At 45.9% G+C, this 21,993-nt stretch overlaps 1 protein-coding gene across 1 annotated transcript in view; it reads left to right on the forward strand.

Moving 5' to 3' along the window:
* Window positions 1–21,993, forward strand: part of SPATA16 (spermatogenesis associated 16) — a 171,165-nt gene that overhangs the window by 97,069 nt on the left and 52,103 nt on the right. The window contains exon 4 of the mRNA XM_056850184.1: window positions 8,969–9,053. Within this exon, the coding sequence (XP_056706162.1) occupies window positions 8,969–9,053 (85 nt within the window). The remainder of the gene's footprint in view (window positions 1–8,968; window positions 9,054–21,993) is intronic.

Consider the following 21,993-nt stretch of genomic DNA (forward strand, 5'->3'; position numbering starts at 1 on the left):
ATGGGCGTCACAGGGGGGGAAACCAGCATAGGCAGATTTTGTTTCCTGAGTGCAAATCACACGGAACGGAGCCCCAGCCACAGGTCTGACCGACGGGGAGCTCAAATAGCAGAAGGTCATTATGGACTCCAAAGTTAATCACCGGCATTTTTTAAATGAGTATGGGAACTGGTAGGCAGCTGGTGCAGCTGGGCTACGGCAGAATTAATCAAGAGGTGGACAGCCTGGAGTCGCTTCTGAGCCATTTCCAAAGGCGACACTATGTAGAATCCTTCCTAGAGGCTTCCAGGATATAGGTGGCCATGACCCAAGTTGCTGATAGCTACTATAGTAGCCTGGAGTCTTCTCTCCACAACCATGGATGCTTGCATGAACCAGACCCTTTAGCTTAGTAGTAGGGTTTGCGATTATGGTTTCAATTACATGTTCATATCAGCAGTTATGTTCATATCAGCAATTACTGGTGTAGTGATTAAGAGCGGTGGTTTGGAGTGGTGGACTATAATCTCGAGAAGCGGGTTTGATTCCCCACTCCTCCACATGAAGCCAGCTGGGTGACCTTGGGCTAGTCACAGCTCTCTTAGAGCTCTCTCAGCCCCACCTACCTCACAGGGTGTCTGTTGTGGGGAGGGGAAGGGAAAGTGATTGTAAGCCAGTTTGATTCTTCCTTAAGCGGTGGAGAAAGTAAGCATATAAAAACCAACTCTTCTTGTTGTTGTTATGTTTGGTAAAGTAGTTCCAGGCACTAAACGCGTATTGTTTTAGTTGACTCTTATGAACACACATGTAGCTGCCTATACTGAAACAGACCCCTTGGTTCATCCAAGTCAGTATTGTCTACTCAGACTGGCAGCAGCTTTCCAGGGTCTCAGGCAGAAGTCTTTCCCATCACCTGACCCTTTTAACCGGAGATGCCGGGTAATGAACCTGGGACCTTCCGCATGCCAAGCGGATGCTCTACTGCTGAGACATGGCCATGTCCGGTGCTGTGAAAACAACAAAGAGTCTCTTGGAACCTTAAAGATTCATTGTGGCATAAGCTTTCATGGGCTGGAGCCACCTCATCAGATGCAAGATGGTTTTAATGTCGATGGCTATGGTTGTTGCAATTCTGATGCCTCACGGCTGGTCTTCACGACCCAGGTTTTCACCAAAGGCAAATCAATGGCAGCCCTTCTGAAAAAATAGGAACTCCTTTGACTCTAAAAGTATATATCCCATAAATGTCTGCAGCAGAGCTAAAGAAGACAAAGTGAAGGGCTTGCTGTTCTATCATCCAGTTGTAATATCCTGTGGTTTTACTCCACCCAGTGGCCAGACACCACAAATAAAATCTAAATTCCATCTTCTTCCACTATGGTTTTGCTTGCCTGTCATTCTCCTTACATTGCACAATTGGCTGCCCCACATTAATTGCGATAGGGTTGCTAACTCCAGGTTGGGGAGTTCCAGCAGATTTGTCTGTGGAACCTGTGGAGAGCAGGGTTTGGGGAGGGGAGGGACCTTGGCGAGGTGTAATGCTATCTTGTTCACCCTCCAAACCAGCCATTTTCTCCATGGGAACTGATCTGGATAGTCAGGAGACTGGTTGAAATTCTGGGAGATCTCCAGGTCCCACCTGGAGATTGACAGCCCTAAATTGCAATCAGATTCTCCTTTAAACGTATGACTTTGAAGAGGCTCTTTAAGGTTGAACTTCTACCCAAACCATTCCTGGCACTCGGTTTTCACTGCCGCCATATGTTCTGGAGCCATTCTAGACTTTGTGAATGTGATCTCTTTTGGCATTGATTGTTACGAGTTGGCATCTCTGTGTGCTGGGAGTACTGGGTCAATGGAGACCTTTTCTCTGGAACAGATTAGCAATGGAAAAAAGAGCCAGGACGGAGACATGAGAAGCATGTTCAACTAAGACCAAGGGTAGTGGTGCTACTAGAGTTTTTATTCCCTAAGCTCACTAGCATGCTGGTGGTGGAAAGTACCATCAAGTTGCAGCTGACTTATGACGACAACCCCACATGAGGTTTTCAAGGCAAGTGATGGGCAGAGCTGGTTTGCCATTGCCTGCCTCTGCTTAGTAACCCTGGACTTGTTCAGTGGTCTCCCATCCAAGTACTAACCAGGGCTGACCCTGCTTAGCTTCTGAGATCGGGCAAGATCAGGCTAGCCTGGGCCATCCAGGTCAGGGCTCACCTTCAATAAAAAGGCAATGAACTAAACCATGAACTACTACTACTCCTTCTCCCCTTTTTCCTCCCTGCTTCTTCCTTCTACGGTCCTTTCCTTCCACACCTCTCCATCCCAATTACCTGTGGAGGCTGTGGAATTGTAGGAGGATGGGCAAGCAGAAGAACAAAAGAGTCTCGTCTATCCCTGTTTGTCTCCTCCTTCTCTTCCTCTCTCCAGTGCTAAACACAATTTCCACAGCATTGGGGCACTGAGAGCCTTAAGACCATAGTTCCTAGAGCCTCAATTCCTGATGAAACACCATTCAAGACAATGGGGATGGAAAAGATGGGGAGACATAAGTAAGAGCTACTTAAGTTGAATGAAGGCTCCTTAGGCTGGAGGAAGGTTTCACACTTCCCCATTATCTCTTTAGGGTTCCCAGGTATGCCCTGGCAACCAACTGGGGTGGGGGGTGGAGACTTACTGAAGGACAACTAGGCCTAGGCCCACATCACCCATGAAGGGGTGACATCTCTTCCAGTGCACACCGGAAGTGACATCATCATGTCACTGGTGACACTCTGGTATTGGGGCAAAAACATTATGGTAGAAGTCATTTTTACCGTAGAGTTTGTGCCCAAATACCAGATCATCCCTACGTTGCCGTCAACATGATAACGACACTTGTGGTAAGAGCCGGTAAGTGACATTGCTGCATTGCCGGCAACACAGGCGTAGGCCTAGTTTTCTGCTGATAAGGGTGGTATAAAATAGATTGAACCTGATTAAACCTCTTTAAGTCACTAGTGTAGATATACCCTTACCCAGTGGAAACACACAAATCAGTTACTTAGCCCCCTGGCTTGTTACCTTTTCCCCAAGGGACTCCTGCGCTCTTCTGCTGCTTCCATTCATTTCACTGGTCATTTCGTGCCTGACGCCCCTACCTGTTATCCTTTCCATGCACACCCTCTGTAAAAATTCTGGAAACATCCATATGACAGCTTTGCAGATAATCCTTTGTCAGAAAAATGGTCCAAGCATATCGCCAAGGCATGTGTTGTCCTTGACAAACACGAAGCTGAGAAATTTCCGTTGCGATCTCAGGCAAGTAATTTCGGAGGCAATTCAGAGTCCACTTACATAGCGACGGTCTCTCTTGACTCCACTAAATTGTGACCTAAGTGACTTGCATGGAGCCGCTTCTGTTATCCATCCTTTCAGGCTAGGAGCCCCGGGCAAGGTGGAACCAGAAGTGACAGGAGACAAAGCTCTGCCTCCAAAACAGCAACCCCAAGTAGAATTCTCCCCCTCCTTCCATAATGTGTAACACTACTTACTTTGTGTCCTGATGCGATTCCCTTGTGCATCTGTCCACCTGCCACACTACACATTATTGGCTGCCACTGGCAGGGAACAGAGAAATGTACAGAAGGAGAAGAAGGAACTCACCACAAAGCTACCACTTTTAGATACAGCAATCCATTTTTTCCTATCGTGCATAGTTCCATTCTGAGCCTTGGGAACAGGCTGACTTCATTATCCAAAGGACACAGAGAGAGGGAGAGGGAAAGAGAGACAGAAAAAATGTTTGTCGTTTTGGCAGATCATTCAAACAGATGAAAGGCTTCAGCCAACATCTCAGCCAACAGCAGAGATGAGGAAGCAAACCGCCTGGCTTCCACCACCCCGACTAGTTTCACTTGGCCAACGAGAGAGCCATTTGGCGGTGCCAAAAGCATGGCGTTCCTTCCACGATGAACACTGGGAGAAAGCGATGATGACAGGGTTGCAAAATGTAATCTCTGAAAACTCCAGTTGCTTTTGAAGTATCAGATAGCCTGTGTAGCGAGGCAAGGATGACATATGCCTGGCATGCTTCTAAAATAGCGCCAGATAGTCGAACTGAGGAAAGGCTTCAGCCTATATTATCAGTGGCAAAGATGGGGAAGGAAGCCATCAGCCTCTGACACTGTAAGTGGTTTCAGTTGGCCAATGGCAAGCCATTAAAGCAGTGGTTCCCAAACTTTTCGGGCCACCGCCCCCTTGGTTCCACAAACTCAACCCCAGCGCCCCCTACCCTATCCTATAAAAAGCATTATTCAAAATAGGGGTTTGCATGACGCACTAAAGAAGATAATAACAATAAAATTTCAAAGCAGTAACAATAAATTGCACAGCTATTCGAAATCAAATTAAAACTTTTTAGTTGAAATTTATTCAACAAAACCGATGAACTTGATCCAGTGATACCAGCTCTTCAAAGTCTGGTGGGAAATTCTGATAGTTTCCCCCAAATTTACCAGCGTGGTGCCATAGCTTGATCTATTGTAAATTAGTAAACAACACAGTTGAAGGGCCCAATTCTAGCTCCTCCCCCTGCTGCCACCTTGCCTCTTAGTGCCCCCCTAGAATCCCACCGCCCCCCAGGGGGTGGTACTGCCCACTTCAGGAAGCACTGTGTTAAAGGATTCCCTACAACTTGGCTTGTTTTCGTTTGAGATGTCCCTATGTCACAGATGAAGTGTGTGTGTGTTCAGTCTGAAGACCCCAATAAATATTTCTTGACATTGCTAATAAAAATCTGTGGGTTTAGGGTAGCTGGGTCCATGACCCAGTAGGAAATGAAGTACCACAAGCATTTGAAGAAGAAGAAAAAGGGTTGTTTTTTTATATGCTGACTTTCTCTACCTTTAAGAAGTCTCACCGTGGCTTGCAATTGCCTTCCCTTCCCCTCCCCACAACAGACACCTTGTGAGGTAGGTGAGGCTGAGAGAGTTCAGAGAAAACTGTGACAAGCCCAAGGTCACCCAGCAGGCTTCACGTGCAGGTAGGGTTGCCAACTGCCAGGTAGTGACAGGAGATCTCCTGCTTATACAACTGATCTCCAGCCGATAGAGATCAGTTCACCTGGAGAAAAATGGCCACTTTGGCAATTGAACTCTAAGGCATTGAAGTCCCTCCCCTCCCCAAACCCCACCCTCCTCAGGCTCCACCCCAAAAATCTCCCGCCGATAGTGAAGAGGGACCTGGGAACCCTACGTGCAGGGGTGGGGAAACCAACCTAGTTCTCCAGATTAGAGTCTGCCGCTCATGTGGAGGAGTGGAGGAATCAAAAACGTTTCTCCGGATTAAAGTCCGCCACTCTTAACCACCATGCTGGCTCTCATTTGGATGCAGGAAAGCGATTCTGGGGAACACCAAATGCAGAACAGAAACAGGAACTATTTTATGTTAATATCATAAGAGTGCACAGTTTATGGAAGCAACTGCATCGTGTGTTCTTGTCTCCCGTTTGTAATGTTTGTGGCAGGAAAAACTATAGTCCATCCCTTTCAGTTCCATATGTTTACTTCAAAAGTGATCTTGGTTTCATCAGAGTTGCTGGGACTTTCGCCAGCAGGGTGCTTGAGAGCTGGGAATGTTTTTGGCACTCAGTCTAGCGAGCACGGAGCCCTCCCTCATTGTTGTCCTTCTAGTGAAGTCCAAGAGCTGCAGGCATCTGTGCAAGAGTGGCATTGCAACTTACAAGAGGCATCTCTTAAACAGATGCTTTGGGCCTGTCCAGTTATTCAGTCTTTTGGGGAGGAAGAAATTACTCATATCAATTTTGTACTAGAATATTCATAGTTAAATTGTGGAACTCCCTGCCCCAGGATGTGATGATGGCTGCCAATTTGGAAGGCTTTAAGAGGGGAGTGTACATGTTCATGGAGGAGAGGGCTATCTATGGCTACTAGTCAAAATGAATACTAGTCATGATGCATACCTATTCTCTCCAGGATCAGAGGAGCATGCCTATTATATTAAGTGCCGTGGAACACAGGCAGGATAATGCTGCTGCAGTTGTCTTGTTTGTGGGCTTCCTAAAGGCACCTGGTTGGCCACTGTGTGAACAGATTGCTGGACTTGATGGACCTTGGTCTGATCCAGCACGGCCTTTCTTATGGTCTTATGTTCTTAAGGCTTTAAGAGGGGAGTGGGCATGTTCATGGAGGAAAGAGCTCTCCATGGCTACTAGAAAAAATGGATACTAGTCATGATGCTTCATGCCTATTCTCTCCAGAGAACCCAGGCGGGATAATGCTGCTGCAGTCATCTTGTTTGTGGGCTTTCTAGAGGCACCTGGTTGGCCTCTGTGTGAACAGACTGCTGGACTTGATGGGCCTTGGTCTGATCCAGCATAGCTTTTCTTATGTTCTTATGATCTTTGAGGATGCTTATGTTCTGTTAAACTATTCGCCTGTCTCCTGGAGGCTAACTGATGGTCAACGAAAATGGACCCTCTTTGCCCATACTGTAGCTAAAAGACAGGAGAACACTGGAGAGATAAATGTCCACCTCTAGTAATTCAGTGGATTGGGGACTTTACAACCTAATCAACATTTGAATGTATGGGATATAGACCACAATTATGTATGGATATATTTTTAGATACCTGGGAGCCTTTTACAGATACTTACCCTATGGGGTTGTCATAAGTCGGCTGCGACTTGACGGCACTTTACACACACACACACACACACACACACACACATACACACACACCTATGGACTTGCCACCATTATTACTATATTTTGTTATATTTTCTATTTCATTTCTGTCTGGGGATTGCAATTAAAACAAATAAGAATTTAAAAAGAAAGACCGGCTTTCTTTCTCGTTGCACCCAACATAGAATATTATGGTGCTTTTCCCTCACCCCATTAAAGAAGACTCGGAAAATGTTTGTTATGTAAATCCTCAGTTTCCTTTATTTTCTTTTGGCCATGTCTCATTAAGAACATAATGCTGCCTGGAAAAAAAACATGTTCTAAAACGGCATTAGTACTGGCCTGGGATTAGGCTTTTATAACACATGTAACTGGGGAAAGAATTCCAAATTCAATTTACAGTAATGTCAAAGAGCAATAAATATATCGGCAGCGATGAGGAAGGGGGGTGATGGGCAAATAAACTTTGATAGGGATGCATCCACAAAAAAACTTTTGTGCTAGTAATTAGGCGCACACAATTATTATATGTTTAATTGACTAAAGTGACAATTTGGAATTACGTCTAGTCGCGTTTAATTGGATTTGGAATCTCCAGAGGGAAGGAAATCAAGAGGGGTGCTTGGAGGAGCGGCCATAAAAAGCTAACTGATTTCCTAAAGTCTGTTAAAGTCTGCATTAATATCCATTGTACAATAGTTTTTTTAATATCCTCTCAGTCTAACTGGAGAAATGAGGTTGTTACAAATGCGCCGGGTACTAAAGCATATTCAATTAGTTACCGAGGGCTGCCTGTCTCCCACCCTCACCCTATAACGATAAGCATAATTTAATCAAAGGTGAACTATGTTTGACTTTGCCACAGACTGAGATATTCTCCGACATCGGCTTTATGCTATATCATGCATTCCGCCGCTGTCCTGGAAGAAAATTTGACTGTATATAACCCGTAGAAGTCCATAAATACTTTAAAGCAAGCCAGAATAAAACATTTTTGAGCGACCATTAAATATTTGCACACAATAAAAATAGAAAAACCTATCAAGTCCAGGAAGGAGGGGGGAGAGGGAGGGAAAGCTTGCAGGTCGTTTTCTCCCCTGCAATTCTGTTCCCTAATAAAACAGCTCCCCTGATATTTCAGATGGATGTTATGAGCTCTGCAGATGATAATTATGTATATCCACAAATACACACACACACACACATATATTGTGGATATACATAATTATCATTACCATTGTGGATATACATAATTATCATAATTATACATAATTATCATCAAATGGAGCTTCATTTGCAAGCATGCCTATAGTCCATGGTCAGCAAATAGGATCTCTTTCAGAGTTTAAATTGGTGGGGCAAGACACCCGTGCACAGGGCCGGATTAAGACCTTCAGAGGACCTAAGCTCTTAAAAGATTTTGGTACCCCCATATATATGTAAAAATAATAATTAATATTAACTTATTTAAAAATTAAAAAATAATAAATAATATATTGATCCTAGTGTGATTAGTGTGATTATTCTCAGTTCCCACTTTTTCTTCATCCTTGTGTTTTTTTAAAGGATAAGAGTAAAAATTGTGATGTTCAGGGTTTGTTTGTTTTTTGAGTCACTATATGTATGTAATTTTTTTTCATTTATTGTGGGGGGCCCTTTTTGTGGACCCTGTACCATTTTTGTTCAGCTGCGCCAGTTGTAGTTTTGCACCATATGGTCCATGGTAAATGTGGCAATGGAAAAATTTCTGTGGTGCCCCCCTTCCCTTGACGCCCTAAGCACAGGCTTATTTTTCTTAATGGTTAATCCAGCCCTGCCCATGCAGCTGTTACAAACAGACAGCGAGTTTCTTTGATTCAGACAGCAAGTTTCTTTGATTCAGCTCCTTCTCCCTCCAGAGCCCCCTTTTTCTCGAAACTGGGGGGGGGGAGAATTGGTACATCTTAGGGGGGTCAGATTGTACCCTAGGATTGCCAGGTCCTTCTTTGCCACTGGCAGGAGGTTTTTGGGGCAGAGCCTGAGGAGGGCAGGGTTTCGGGAGGGCTGGAACTTCGATGCCATAGAGTCCAATTGCCAAAGTGGCCATTTTATCCGGGTGAATGGGTCTCTATTGGCTGGAGATCTCCAGTGGTAAAAGCAGGAGATCTCCAGTTATTACCTATTGTACCCGTGCAGAACTGGGGCCGCCCCATTTTAGTATGTTAACGCTCGTTTTTACGTTGCGGGTGTCACATCCTTGTACTTTTATCTGCTTTCCCTCCCCTCCTCTGCCCCTTTCACTCGTGTATTCTGTTCTTGTCACTAGGAGCACCATGGTTGCTGACTACGTGTACTGGCTGGCAGGAGGCAGCGAGCAGCATACCAGCAAGCTCATCAAACTGTATTGGCAGGTAAGAATTGATGGCCCGGCTAGCAAGGTGGAGCCCAGCTCGCTGTTAGATCCAAAATGAAGGATTGGTGCTTAAAGGACTGCCAGCGATGGCAGCTCTGGGGCTTATCAATCAGGAGGCCATTATGTAGTGGTAACGTATTTATAATGAAGTAGATTTTTTCTGAGACTAATTTTCAGGGTAAAATTCAAGATTGTTAACCCTTGACTCATACTTCAATTTTACGGACTGCTATAAAAATTTCATCTTTTGACACTGTATCCTCACAAGCGTTACGCATAAACGTTTCTCTCCCTTGGCTCACAGACCTTCCATAAGAAGGTCTTCGGTGCGGGGGGAGAGAGATACTGTATTTACTCAAATGCAAATCTAGGTTTTTTCCCCCAGGTATGTCATAAAAGAAGAGGAGGTCATTTTACATACATATACAAATTACAGTTATGTTTGATGGTATTTTTTTGTATGTGAGAGAATAACATTGGGGGGGTCTTGCATTCTGGGTGTCTACCTTTTGAGTAAATGCAGTACTTTCAGATGCTTTTGTGGTCTTTCAGACCAATGGGAATTAACCATCTAAAGGGGTCAGGTTTCAACTGATTAAAGGATGGTGTTTGCATGATGCAGAGCAGTAGGCCTAGGTAACTCAAGAAGAGTTGGTTTTTATATGCCAACTTTCTCTACCTTTTAAGGAAGAATCAAACCGGCTTACAATCACCTTCCCTTCCCCACCCCACAACAGACACCCTGTGAGGAGGTGGGGCTGAGAGAGCTCTAAGAGAACTGTGACTAGCCCAAGGTCACCCAGCTGGTTTCATGTGGACGACTGGGGAAACCAACCCAGTTCACCAGATTAGCGTCCACCACTCGCATGGAGGAGTGGGGAATCAAACCCAGTTCTCCAGATCAGAGTCCACTGCTCCTAATCACTGCTCTTAACCACTACACCACCCTGGCTCTCATGGTGTAGTAGAGAGAGAGAGCCTTACGAGCAGCCTAGTGGGGGGGTCTTCAGAGAGACAGGGGAATCGATGGAAACTCATGCAACCTTAACTATGAGTTCTGGCACCTTCTCTCCCCCGCCCCCCCAAAATGTGTGTAAATAGAAAAGATTTCGTGGGTTGGTCGTATAGCAAACGCAGCCTACTTCTTTAGCCGTGTCAACTTAACATCACTTCTTCCTCCCATGGTCACTTTCCTCCTCTAAACAAATAGATCTAGAGCAGGGTTTCTTAAACTTTTTCCTCTCGCAACCCCTTTTTGCCCGACAAATATTTGGGTAAATAGGTATATAAAATAGGTATACAAATCAAACACTTACGGATAATAAATAATAAAGAAATTTATTTTAAAACAATTCTTTGGTATACATATAATTTTATCATTTATTAAAGATGAAAGCAAATTTGCATACTAATGAAATGGATGTGCTTGTTTCGCAACCCCCACATTCAGTTACGCGACCCCACAGTTTAAGAAGCTTTGATCTAGAATGTAGTGTGGAATTAATATACATAAATTCCTCTGAGCATGTACAGAGTCCCCTTCCCTTACTGCTGAGTAACTGCAGCTCGTCCCTATGCACATAAAATTGAGGGCTTATGGTAAACAGCTTTGAGCAATGGAGAAAACTGACGTAGAAATAATCCAAGCAAATGTGTACATTTAACGGGGCCCGCAGACCAATTTTATGAATATTTTCTAAACTGTGCTGAGAATTGCAGCCTTAGTCCTGACCCTGGATCAGGGTCAGAGTCTGTAAGAATTCCCCCCCTTCATAGCTTTTTGCTGCATTCAGTAGATGACAGGGATAGTTATGTATTCCTAAATAGACATTTCAGTCTCCTCATCCATTATAACGCATAGTTGTTGGGAAGGCCGCCCCATGAAGTCCCCGTCATTGCTTGCTGCACCTGTTAACTTCCTTAGCAGCCGACAGTATGTAAATTTCCCTCTACATGGTCATTTGAATGTTTTCCCCCCGCTTCTTCTTGCTGCGTTGCTGTCATTGAAAATTCCTGTCTTGCAAAGAAAAAACCCCAAAGAAGCTATTTCCTCTAATGTCTCTTTTCCCATCTAAGCAATCAGCTCTTCTTTTGCGTCACCAAAGGCTGCAATAGACACACAACCCACAAATGCCAACACTACTCTCTGTTAATGTACCGTTGTTCCCATGGTGTAAGTGACGTGGAATATTCATGTATCCATACAGAGATGTACCCAGTCCAGCCTGGAGACAGACCACTCCATCCAAAGCAAGCAGTCTTTCAGAGTAAAAATGGATACTAGTCATGATGCATACCTATTCTCTCCAGGATCAGAGGAATATGCCGAATATATGAGGTGCGGTGGAACACCGGCAGGATGGTGCTGCTGCAGTCGTCTTGTTTGTGGGCTTCCCAGAGGCACCTGGCTTGCCACTGTGTGAACAGACTGTCCCAAGGTCATCCAGCGAGCCTCATGGCTGACTGGTGATTCCAACCTGGGTCTCGGACCCTAATCTGACCCACTAACCATTACACCACACTAGCTGTGAAGAAGAAGAAGAAGAAGAAGAAGAAGAAGAATCATCAAACTAGCTTGCAATCTCTTTCCCTTCCTCTCCCCACAACAGACACCTTGTGAGGTAGGCAGGGCTGAGAGAGTTCTGAGAGAACTATGACTGGCCTGAGGTCACCCAGCAGGCTTCACGTGGGGGAGGTGAGGAATCAAACCCGGTTCTCCAGATTAGAGTCCACAGCTCCTAACCACTACACCACACTGGCTCCAAAGCAATATGATATCATCTTGTTCCCAACATGATTCTTGATGAGCAGGATCACCCATGTGAGTGAGTGAGTGAGTGGATAAGGACTTGATGGGCCCCAGTCTGTTCCAGGATGGCTTTTCTTATGTTCTTATGTAGAGTCCAATTCGGTGTACGAACATTCTGTCTCAAACTCAGGAGGCCGCCGAAAATAACTCCTCACGAATTTGCATGCCTACACGCCACTGTCACCAAAGCAACAGTTGCAAATTCCACACACCTTTATTTCAGCCATCTGCCTCCCACAGAATTCTTTTTTAAAACACACTAATATTAACAATAGATGAGGGAGGTCAACAAAGGGGATTTTTGGTGAAGAAGTTCAGTATGTTTGCCTTCATATTTTTACCAGAGAATAATCTTTTGCAAACTTTCGAATGAAGCTGAGCCAAAAGTACTCAGCAAGTGTTTTTGGTGGTGCAAAACAGCCTCCTCTTTTATAAAACCTTTACTTATTTGTTCAGATTGCTCTGAATGGCCCATATTTACCATGAGGAGTACAGCTGATCGGCAACATGTATCTTTCCATCACATTTTCGTTCCACCCATCCTCTAAGGAGCTCAGGGCGGTGTACTTGGTTCTCCCCTCTTTCATTTTTTTCTCACGCAACCCTGTGAGCTAGACTAGGCATAGAGAGTGTGTGTGACTGTCCCATGGTCATCCAGCGAGCTTCATGGCTGACTGGTGATTCCAACCTGGGTCTCGGACCCTAATCTGACCCACTAACCATTACACCACACTAGCTGTGAAGAAGAAGACGAAGACTACGACGACGACCCTGGAGAGCCGGTGCTGGTCTGAGTAGACAGTACTGACTTTGATGGACCAAGGGTCTGATTCAGTATAAGGCAGCTTCATGTGTTCATGTGTGTTCATGACCCACCTCTCAATGTTGGAACTTAGGGGCACTGTGCTCTGGTGGTTAGAATCCTATCTGGGGAGGCAGTCTCAGAAAATAGTGTCGAGGGATTCCTGGTCTGCCCCATGGCTGTTGGCCTATGGGGTTCCATCGTATCCATCTTATCATATTTAATATCTATATGAAGCCACTGGGAAAGGTCATCAGGAGGTATTGGCTGCCGTGTCACCAATATGCAGCCGATAACCCAGCTCCACCTTTCTTTTCCACTTAATTCCAAGGATGCTGTTGATGTTCTGAACTGGTGCTTGGAGTCAGTAATGAGCTGCATGAGGGGGAAGAAGAAGAAGAAGAAGAAGAAGAAGAAGAAGAAGAAGAAGAAGAAGAAGAAGAAGAAGAAGAAGAAGAAGAAGAAGAAGAAGAAGACGACGACGACAACGACGACACCTTGTGAGGTAGGTAGGGCTGAGAGAGTTCTGAGAGAACTCACATGTAGGAGTGGGAAAACAAACCCGGTTCACCACATTAGAGTCCGCCACTCATGTGGAGGAGTGGGGAATCAAAGCTGGTTCTCCAGAGGGGAGTCCACCACTCTTAACCACTGCACAACGCTGGCTTTCTCTAAAACTTAATTCTGATGACAGAGGTTTTCTGAGTAAGGCAGACCAGGGACTTGTGATCTCTCCTGTCTTGGATGGGGTCATTACTCCCCTTGAAAAGCCGTATCACAAACACTGCCATGCACAGCAGCTTTTTGATCTACAGTGTGCACAAGTGGAGACAAACTTGTGTTTGTAGATAGCTGTGTCGTACACACCTAAGGATCCAGGATTAGCTGTAGAGTTTAAAAAACTGACTCCTGCTTCTGCAATGTTAAAAGCAGTGTGATCTCAAGACATCAATGATAATGTTTATCCCCATGCATGCCATGTAAAGCTTTGCTGCTGGTTCCTGCACATCTAGCTGCTGTTCAAGGCACTGGAACAAGCCAGGGTTGTTGTTTTTTCCTTATCAGTTGGCAATCCACACTGATATAGCACCGTATCAAAGTTGCTTTGAATGACAGAGCAGGTTTTTCTCCGTGGAAAGTTTTTAAAAGCCCTCAGACAAGGCAGCATCTGGGTCAGAAGCTGACAACTCCAGCCTCAGCAGAGCAGAAAGCAAGGCAATTTGTCTGTGGCTGACATATAGTTAACCAAGGCCTCTGGGTCCTTCTTCTTCTTCTTCTTTAAAACTCTTTTGAAACAAGGGATGCTCAGTTTTGATCGCTTCTTGCTTGTGAGTTGTGTGATTGTTTGGCAAGCTGAATGAATTCAGGTCTATTTGCATGATTTATTTGTTTATTTGTTTGTTTTAAACATTTTTGTGCCACCTTTCCACCCTATCAGGGTCCACAAGGTAGTTAATAATTTAAAAAAATTAAAACATTCAAGCAATTGAAAATACAGTTAAAACTATAACATAATTCAATTAAAAACTCATAAACAAACACTAGAAGGAAGGCCAGTAATTGCTATTGGGGGTATGCCAGATGAAGCGAAAAAGTCTTCACCAGCTGTCAAAAGACACTGATAGAGAAAGATTAATCTCTCGGGGAGGGAATTTCCAAGCTTTGGTGCCATGACTAAGAAGGCCCTTTCTTTGGTTGACACCAGTTTAGCTCCAGATGGCAGGGGGAACCAAAGCAGTGTACAGGCAGGTTCATATGGGAGGAGGCAGTCCTTAAGGTATGTTGGTCTTAGGCAATGCAGGGCTTTAAAGGTCAATGCCAGCACCTTGAATTGAGCCTGGAAGCAAACTAGACACCAACGCAGATTGACACTGTTTTCTTGCATGTTTAGACCATCTCATCATCACCTGCCACTGCCACCACCTCCAGTTCTCTAAAGCCATATAGTAAAGTGAAAAACAAAAGAGATCAGTTTGAGATTTTTGAGCTGAGATTTACTGTTTGGAGTCACCGTGTCTGTTCTTGAACTCTGCTAACCTTGCCATCAGTTGTAGTCATTGCTCAAAGAAACACTGCTGATTGTGCAGGCTTATAGAGTAAACCAATGGCAAGCAATTCTGTTTTTTAAAAAAGATACAAGTTAATCAGCTTAGGTTGCAATCCTTCGAACAGTTTCCTGGCAGTAATGCCCACAAATAAAATGGGAGTTACTTCTGACTAGACCCATTTAGGATTGCCCCACAATGACCATGACCCAGGGCCAGTTCCAGGAATTGGGGGGACCTTGGGCAGAGAGCCCACCACCACCATCACCCGCTTGTGCTTCCCTTTCTGCCCACCCACTCTCAAAAGGGTTGCCAGGTCCCTCTTCATCAATGGTGGGAGGTTTTTGGGGTGGAGCCTGAGAAGAGCGGGATTTGGGGAGGGGAGGGACTTCAGTGCCATAGAGTCCAATAGCCAAGGCGGCCATTATCTCCAGGTGAACTGATCTCTATCGGCTGGAGATCAGTTGTCATAGCAGGAGGTCTCCAGCTACTACCTGGAGGTTGGAAACCCTAACTCTCAAGCCCCCCTGGCCGGTGCGCCCCAGCTGCTTGCAAGCCCTCCTGCCACCCGCACTCACAGCTGTCTGCACCCTCAGCAGCCCTTTCCCTGACAGTGCAGGGCAGCTCATGCAACTGGAAGCACCACCTCTAAGGCTGCCACAAACACTGCCATCACCATGCACTAGCTGTAGATCTTCCCTGGTGGCACTGGGCGATATGTTCAGGAGGGAGCACGCTTGGCACTGGCGGAGTGTTTGCAAGCCAAGGGGGAACGAGTGCATGGGTGGGTATCAGGGCCTTGGGCCCTGGCAGCTGCCCCACCTCGGAGTATGCCGCCACCAGCCCTACCACGCCCTTAGGAGATACTGCGTCATTTCTGGTGTGTGAGATGCTTTTGTTCTTGAGCTGGGTGATACCAACAACCAAGTGGCTACTGCACAGGTGCGGAGCCGGCAGCATGCTCGTGACTAACTTTGTCAAGAAACATGGGGGCAATCTTATCAGGAGCTCACTTCAGGTGGGACTGAGGGCATCTGAGCAAGGTGCATTTGCCTGACGAGTCTGTCTGCCACAAGGTTCTCGGCATGCCTAATTAAAACCCTCTAGCCATCCCCCCTCCGGGCTTCCCCTCTTTTCAGCTGTTGTTCCGGGTGCGGCACTATCAGTTTGCCTTGGGCAGATCATAAATTCTTATGGATTGAAATAAGTTACAGCCAGGAGGGATGATTATCTACTTTGACCTCCCACATAATGCACGGGGGCATATCGTTTCACGAGCAATTCCTTCACAAAGCCTAATATCGCCGGGTTGCATTATGGCCTACCTTCAATCTCTCTCTCCCTCTCTCCCTCTCTCCCTCTCTCTCTCTCTCTCTTCCCATCCTCCCCACCACACACAGTCTCTCCGATTTCTCTGAGAGTGAGAATCCATCACATTGCTTAACAAGCGGACTGACATTAATTAACAGGGAGTTTCCGCCTGTCTTCCCATGTTGAATTTGTCATGATTCTGCTTTTTGCCCACCAGATCATATTACATTTTTTGGCGAGACGATCTTTCTGTTGACAGTTACCTTTGTTTTTCCATATAAGTAGACACAGACCAATCACAAAAGAACCTGTTCATCTGGTCTCTCGAAACTCCATATTCCTCCCATATTCCTCTTTGCCCCCATTTAGAAACAAACAAACAAAAAACTCCTCCATATTACGTATTCATTTGGATTCCGCTAGTGCAGGACTGCTGATGGTGGAGATGGGGTGCCTTCGTATTGCCCGCACCCCATGCACACACATTGGGCCAGTGCAGTTTGGCTCTTATGCCAGCATCTCCGTGTCCAGGGGCAGTGTCAAACGTTTGTATGGCTGGGGACCTGCCAAGGCTCCGTCGGGCAAAAGTGAGCCTGTCTCTGGATAGGTGCTGGATTTAGCGATCCCTAAGGATTCCTGTTCCATCTTCCTCCTGACTATCTTTTCATGTTACTCGTGAGAGCCAGCGTGCTGTAGTGGTTAAGAGCAGTGGACTCTGATCTGGAGAAGCGGGTTTGATTCCTTCCTACTCCACATGAGCGGCAGACTCTAATCTGGTGAACCGGTTTGGTTTCCCCACTCCTACACATGAAGCCAGCTGGGTGACCTTGGGCTAGTCACAGTTCTCTCCGAATGTTCTCAACCCCACCTACCTCACAAGGTGTCTGCTGTGAGGAGAGGAAGGGAAGGAGATTGTGAGCCACTTTGAGACTCCTTATAAGGTAGAGAAAGTCAGCCCATAAAAACCAACTCTTCTTCTTCTTCATTTTACCACAGAAGGTATACTGGAGGGAGGGGAGCCGTGACTCCTTCACAATCCATTTAGACCTGCCGGTACCAATAGAAATAACAGAACTGCATTTTCCACTCCTTCCATCATAGCTGCAGCTGCAGAAAAGGAAAGAAATTTGAGGGGAGAGAAGGTAAACATGATTGGGGGGGCAGAGCAGTGATGGAGGGGCCCAGGGTTACCTGATGCCCCAGGGACCATAAAAACCTGCATTCAGCCACGGTGGCATCAACTCATAGAATGAGCCCATTCAAAAACATGACGGTTACAAAGCAAAATCAATTCCTGCTTGCTTAATACATGCCTTCTTGCAATCTAGCAAATAAGTCGACAATAGTTACTGCCTCGCAATCATTTCTACTTGGCTGCCTGCCCACAGATACTTTTTTCATTTCAAATGTGTTGATGCCGAAAAGAAAGAAAAAAACAATAAATAGCCATTTCCCATTCTGCATACACTTCCCTTCCGGGGCTCCTGGAGATGATATTTACTAACTACGGGTGGCCGAGGAAGTGGCTATTTACAAACTTGCCTTCTTGTTTCCAGTATTTCAGTATTTTTGTCATTGCCTGTTCCAGCTGATCTTTATCTTCCATGAGGACTAGTATCTTAAATCCTGAACCAGAGCCCATAAGCCTGGCATCCCTGCGGACACCTTTGGAATCCTGTCACAACATGGCTGTTGCAGGAGGAGGAGCCAGCCACAAAATGATTGCCATGGTTTAACTTAAATCACACAATGAAGATCCTTGTGCTGTGGCGGCAGCTGCCGCCGAAGCAACACTTTTAAAAATCTGCACAGCCAACCAAATCTCCAATGTCCCATCAGAAGCCTTGCTGGGCAGAAGACCCACCTTGTCCCGCCCACTTTCTAAATACCCTTGCTGGGCACCAGGAAAGGTGTCTACGGGGCCATGGCGCCCATAAGCACCACACTGGGGACGCCTGCCTCGAGCCATACAGATGTTTTCTTAAGAACCAAAGAAGCCTTGGACCCAATTTCTCCCATCATAGAGTTGGAAGGGCCACCAGGGTCATCTAGTCCAACCCCCCTGCACAATGCAGGAAATTCACAACTACCTCCCCACACACGCACACACCCAGTGACCCCTCCTCCATGCCCAGAAGATGGCCAAGATGCCCTCCGTCTCATCATCTGCTTAAGGTCATAGAATCAGCATTGCTGACAGATGGCCATCTAGCCTCTGCTTAAAAACCTCCAGGGAAGGAGAGCTCACCACCTCCCAAGGAAGCCTGTTCCACTGAGGAACCTGTCTAACCATTAGAAAATTCTTCCTAATGTCTAGACGGAAACTCTTACGATTTAATTTCAACCCATTGGTTCTGGCCCAACCTTCTGGGGCAACAGAAAACAACTCGGCACCATCCTCCATATGACCACCCTTCAAGTACTTGAAGATGGTTATCATATCACCTCTCAGTCTTCTCCTCTTCAGGCTAAACATACCCAGCTCCTTCAACCTTTCCTCATTGGACTTGGTCTCCAGACCCCTCACCATCTTTGTTGCCCTCCTCTGGACACTTTCCAGCTTGTCTACATCTTTCTTAAATTGCGGTGCCCAAAGCTGAACACAGTCTATTCTGGGCAATGTGGTTCCCTTGCAGACCCATTTGGAGATCATTTCCCAGCCAACTCCATTACCTTTAAGGGACAGATACTCAGTGAGATACAAGATAACGTCCTTCAGTCCAAAGCCATTACCTTCGGGTGGCCAGTGCTGAAAGGTACTAAGCCACCGGCTTTGTCCGACTGTTTTTAGCCATCTCTTCCCGAAGCCCAGGTTGTTTAAACGCCAGCGTTCGGAAGAGTTTCTAATCCTTTTGTCCTTGGGGAGCGAGGGAGCCGAGCATTTAAGTAGCAGCCCTCTTTGTGAAGCACTGGCAGCAGTGTGAAATTGATAAGGATCATGAGTGCAGGCCTGCTTAGCGTCATGCTTCTGCTAGCACGAGAAGGAAAATCCTGCTAGACAGGCTCACGCCCCCATTAAATTCTCTTCCTCAGGTACCGAAATTATACCCTGTTCACCCTGCCAACCAAAACCTTGAACATCTTTTTTAAAAAAGGGGGGGATACAAACAGCTGTGTTGATCAAAGACTGCTTGTGGCTAATTGGGATGTCCCACGGAAGGAAGCACGTGCAACATGTTGAACTTAGCAATCATCTATCAGACTTCCCTCTCCTCCCCACCACCCATATCAAACAGCAAATTTTGCTGATCATCTCCACATTGTCATAGTTTTCAGCTGGGCCATTTCCCATAATGCCTTGGTGCTTTACATCGGCCTGCATTTGCACTCTCTCATTGCCAGACTTATTTCTCCCAGTCCAGGAACAAATGAAGCCATTTTATACCGGTCTACCTAACCTGTTTTTAAATCTAATAATAATAAATAAATTTTATTTGCGGCTAGTATGCCAAATAAAACAGGTGAAACAGAAACTGACCATACAGAGTAGATGTGTACAACCAAGGCCAACAAAATTAGGACTCACCCAATTTTACATTTCCACAGATTAAGGAAGTACATTAAGGCGACGTAGCTTCATTGCTACTGCACAGTATTTTGTGTGGCTCCTGTGAGCCAGGGACTGCCAGCTCACAAAAGCAGTAGTTCCTACCCACTTCACAAGGGGCTTCCCTGTAGCTGGGGCATTTCCGGCCAAGGGGGATCCCCCCAGGCCATTGGCCCACTGGGACTTTCCCCGGTGACTTTAATGGTCAATCTGCTTCTGTTCCTGGGTGTTGCCTTCACCACTGGACAGGCCAAGATATCAGCTGGGTTTCATGAACACATGAAGCTGCCTTATACTGAATCAGACCCTTGGTCCATCAAAGTCAGTATTGTCTACTCAGACTGGCAGCGGCTCTCCAGGGTCTCAGGCAGAGGTCTTTCACATCACATACTTGCCTGGTCCCTTTAACTGGAGATGCCAGGGATTGAACCTGGGACCCTCTGCGTGCCAAGCAGATGCTCTACCACTGAGCCAGATGAGTCTGGATTGTACAACCATGATGGCTGAATTTGAATATGCCCACTTCAGTTTTGCTTTTCCCTCATGAGAAACAAGACTTTGGCCATTTCTGCACCAAGTTTTTACAACGTTTAATGAAACCTGAGACCCTGGAGACCCGCTGCCAGTCTGAGTAGACGATACTGATTTTGATGGACCAAGGGTCTGATTCAGTATAAGGCAGCTTCATGTGTTCATGTGAAACATTTCATTTCCTTGTGACTGCACTATTTTCCCCACTGTTTGGGGTTGGAACCACTTCACAAATGTTTAATCGGCGTGTTATCTGCAGACACTTATAGTACGATGTTTTCTTCTTCTCCATTTGAAAGACAACTGCCCCTGAAGTGCAGACCAAGTTTGGGATGTTATTCATTTCTTCATCCCTATGTTGTCTACATCCACTTTCCCTCCCATTCCCTCTCCCCTCCCCTCCCGCCAATCATTTTCTGTTCTTTTAATTTTTTTCTTAATTGCCATGGGATTACCAAAGGAACAAACTAGCAAACAAGCAAACAAAGGCTGGCACGTTGGACCAACCAACCCCCTCCCCCCTTCTGAGTCACGATTTATCTCGTTTCTGGCCTCTGTATGTTGTAGGCAGATTACTTACGAGGGGGGCAGCAGGGGAAAGAGAGGTCCTCCCTTGTGTGCTGTATGAAGTTTGTTGTGATGTCGTAAAGTTTGATGGGAGTTAAAAAATAAGTGACGCGAGCGAATATGTGTTCCCCCCGCTTTCTCAGCTTTCTTAAACATTTAAAGTGGATGCGTGGGTCACCAGCCAGCCCCGATGGAAGAGGCTGCTGGCCATGCAGAGGGGAGGCACAACAGAAGCCACGCTGGCTGGTGGCTGGTGGCCAGAACACATGCATGCCCAAAAACAAAAAAAGGGGGGAGAGGGGAGAGCATCCTGCTCGCGGGCAATGTCACAAAAGACGCGATGCTCCCCCTGGGGCCATGTAGTTTCTTTTTCTGGAAGTGCAGACAGGGTGAAATGTTCTCAGGACTAAGGCAACAGGCAGCGTGCGGACAAATAAACTGGAATACGCTGCCAAACTTAATAGGTCGACAACAAGGAATACTCTGTGGTAAGTGATTAGTGCGGAAATGGCTTTTGTTTTTGAATTTTTCTCTTAAGTGTTACTTACTCATCAATTGCACATGAGTGGTGTGAAAGAAAACAAAACATCATCAGGCCCAGCCATGAAAATGAGGCGAAACCCATGATGATGGCAACCAACCAAGTCGAAAAGGAACATAAACAGCCCTATCGACTCATCTTTAATGCTTGGTATAAACACGAGGAGTCTGGCCTTTGGCCCTTGCCAGGTCAATGGAGCATTACCTTTTGGCTGGCTGCTGTAGCTACACGATTTACTCTTTATATAATGGCTTTCAGGATCTCTGGCCGCGTTCTCCTGTGTTTGTCTGCTGATTACCAAACCCTTCTGAAAGATACTGGCACTCTTCCAACTACAGTCAGGGTCAGTAGTGCATGAGCAACCCCTTCCGAACTCTGCAGTGTGAATGGATGGCTCCTTCTTGCCCATCACAGCACCAGTGCCTATTTGGGAGTGCATGTGCATCAGGCGTGTCCAGCACTTGCTGATCAATTTAGGGTCTCCGCATGGACGAAGCAATTCTCCCTGCTCAAATCTCCCTTCCCTGAATTTAGAGTGACACTAAGTCTGGATTCTCTTTCTTGCAAAATGATAAATCGGCCAGTTGTGGTGGTATCTAACCCTTCCTGAACTTTAAATAAATCTCTTAAGGCTTTGCGGTTTTGCCTTTAAGAGCTCGACAAAACACAGAGATATATTTTTGGCTGCTCCGCTACACCAGTTTTCAAATGACTACACCATGTACGAAAAGACTGCCGGCGTCTTAAGTTATTAAATACATTTAAGAACCTAAATAATAAGCTGA

Source organism: Euleptes europaea, chromosome 5 (assembly GCF_029931775.1).
Source record: "Euleptes europaea isolate rEulEur1 chromosome 5, rEulEur1.hap1, whole genome shotgun sequence".
Classification (NCBI taxonomy): Eukaryota; Metazoa; Chordata; class Lepidosauria; order Squamata; family Sphaerodactylidae; genus Euleptes; species Euleptes europaea.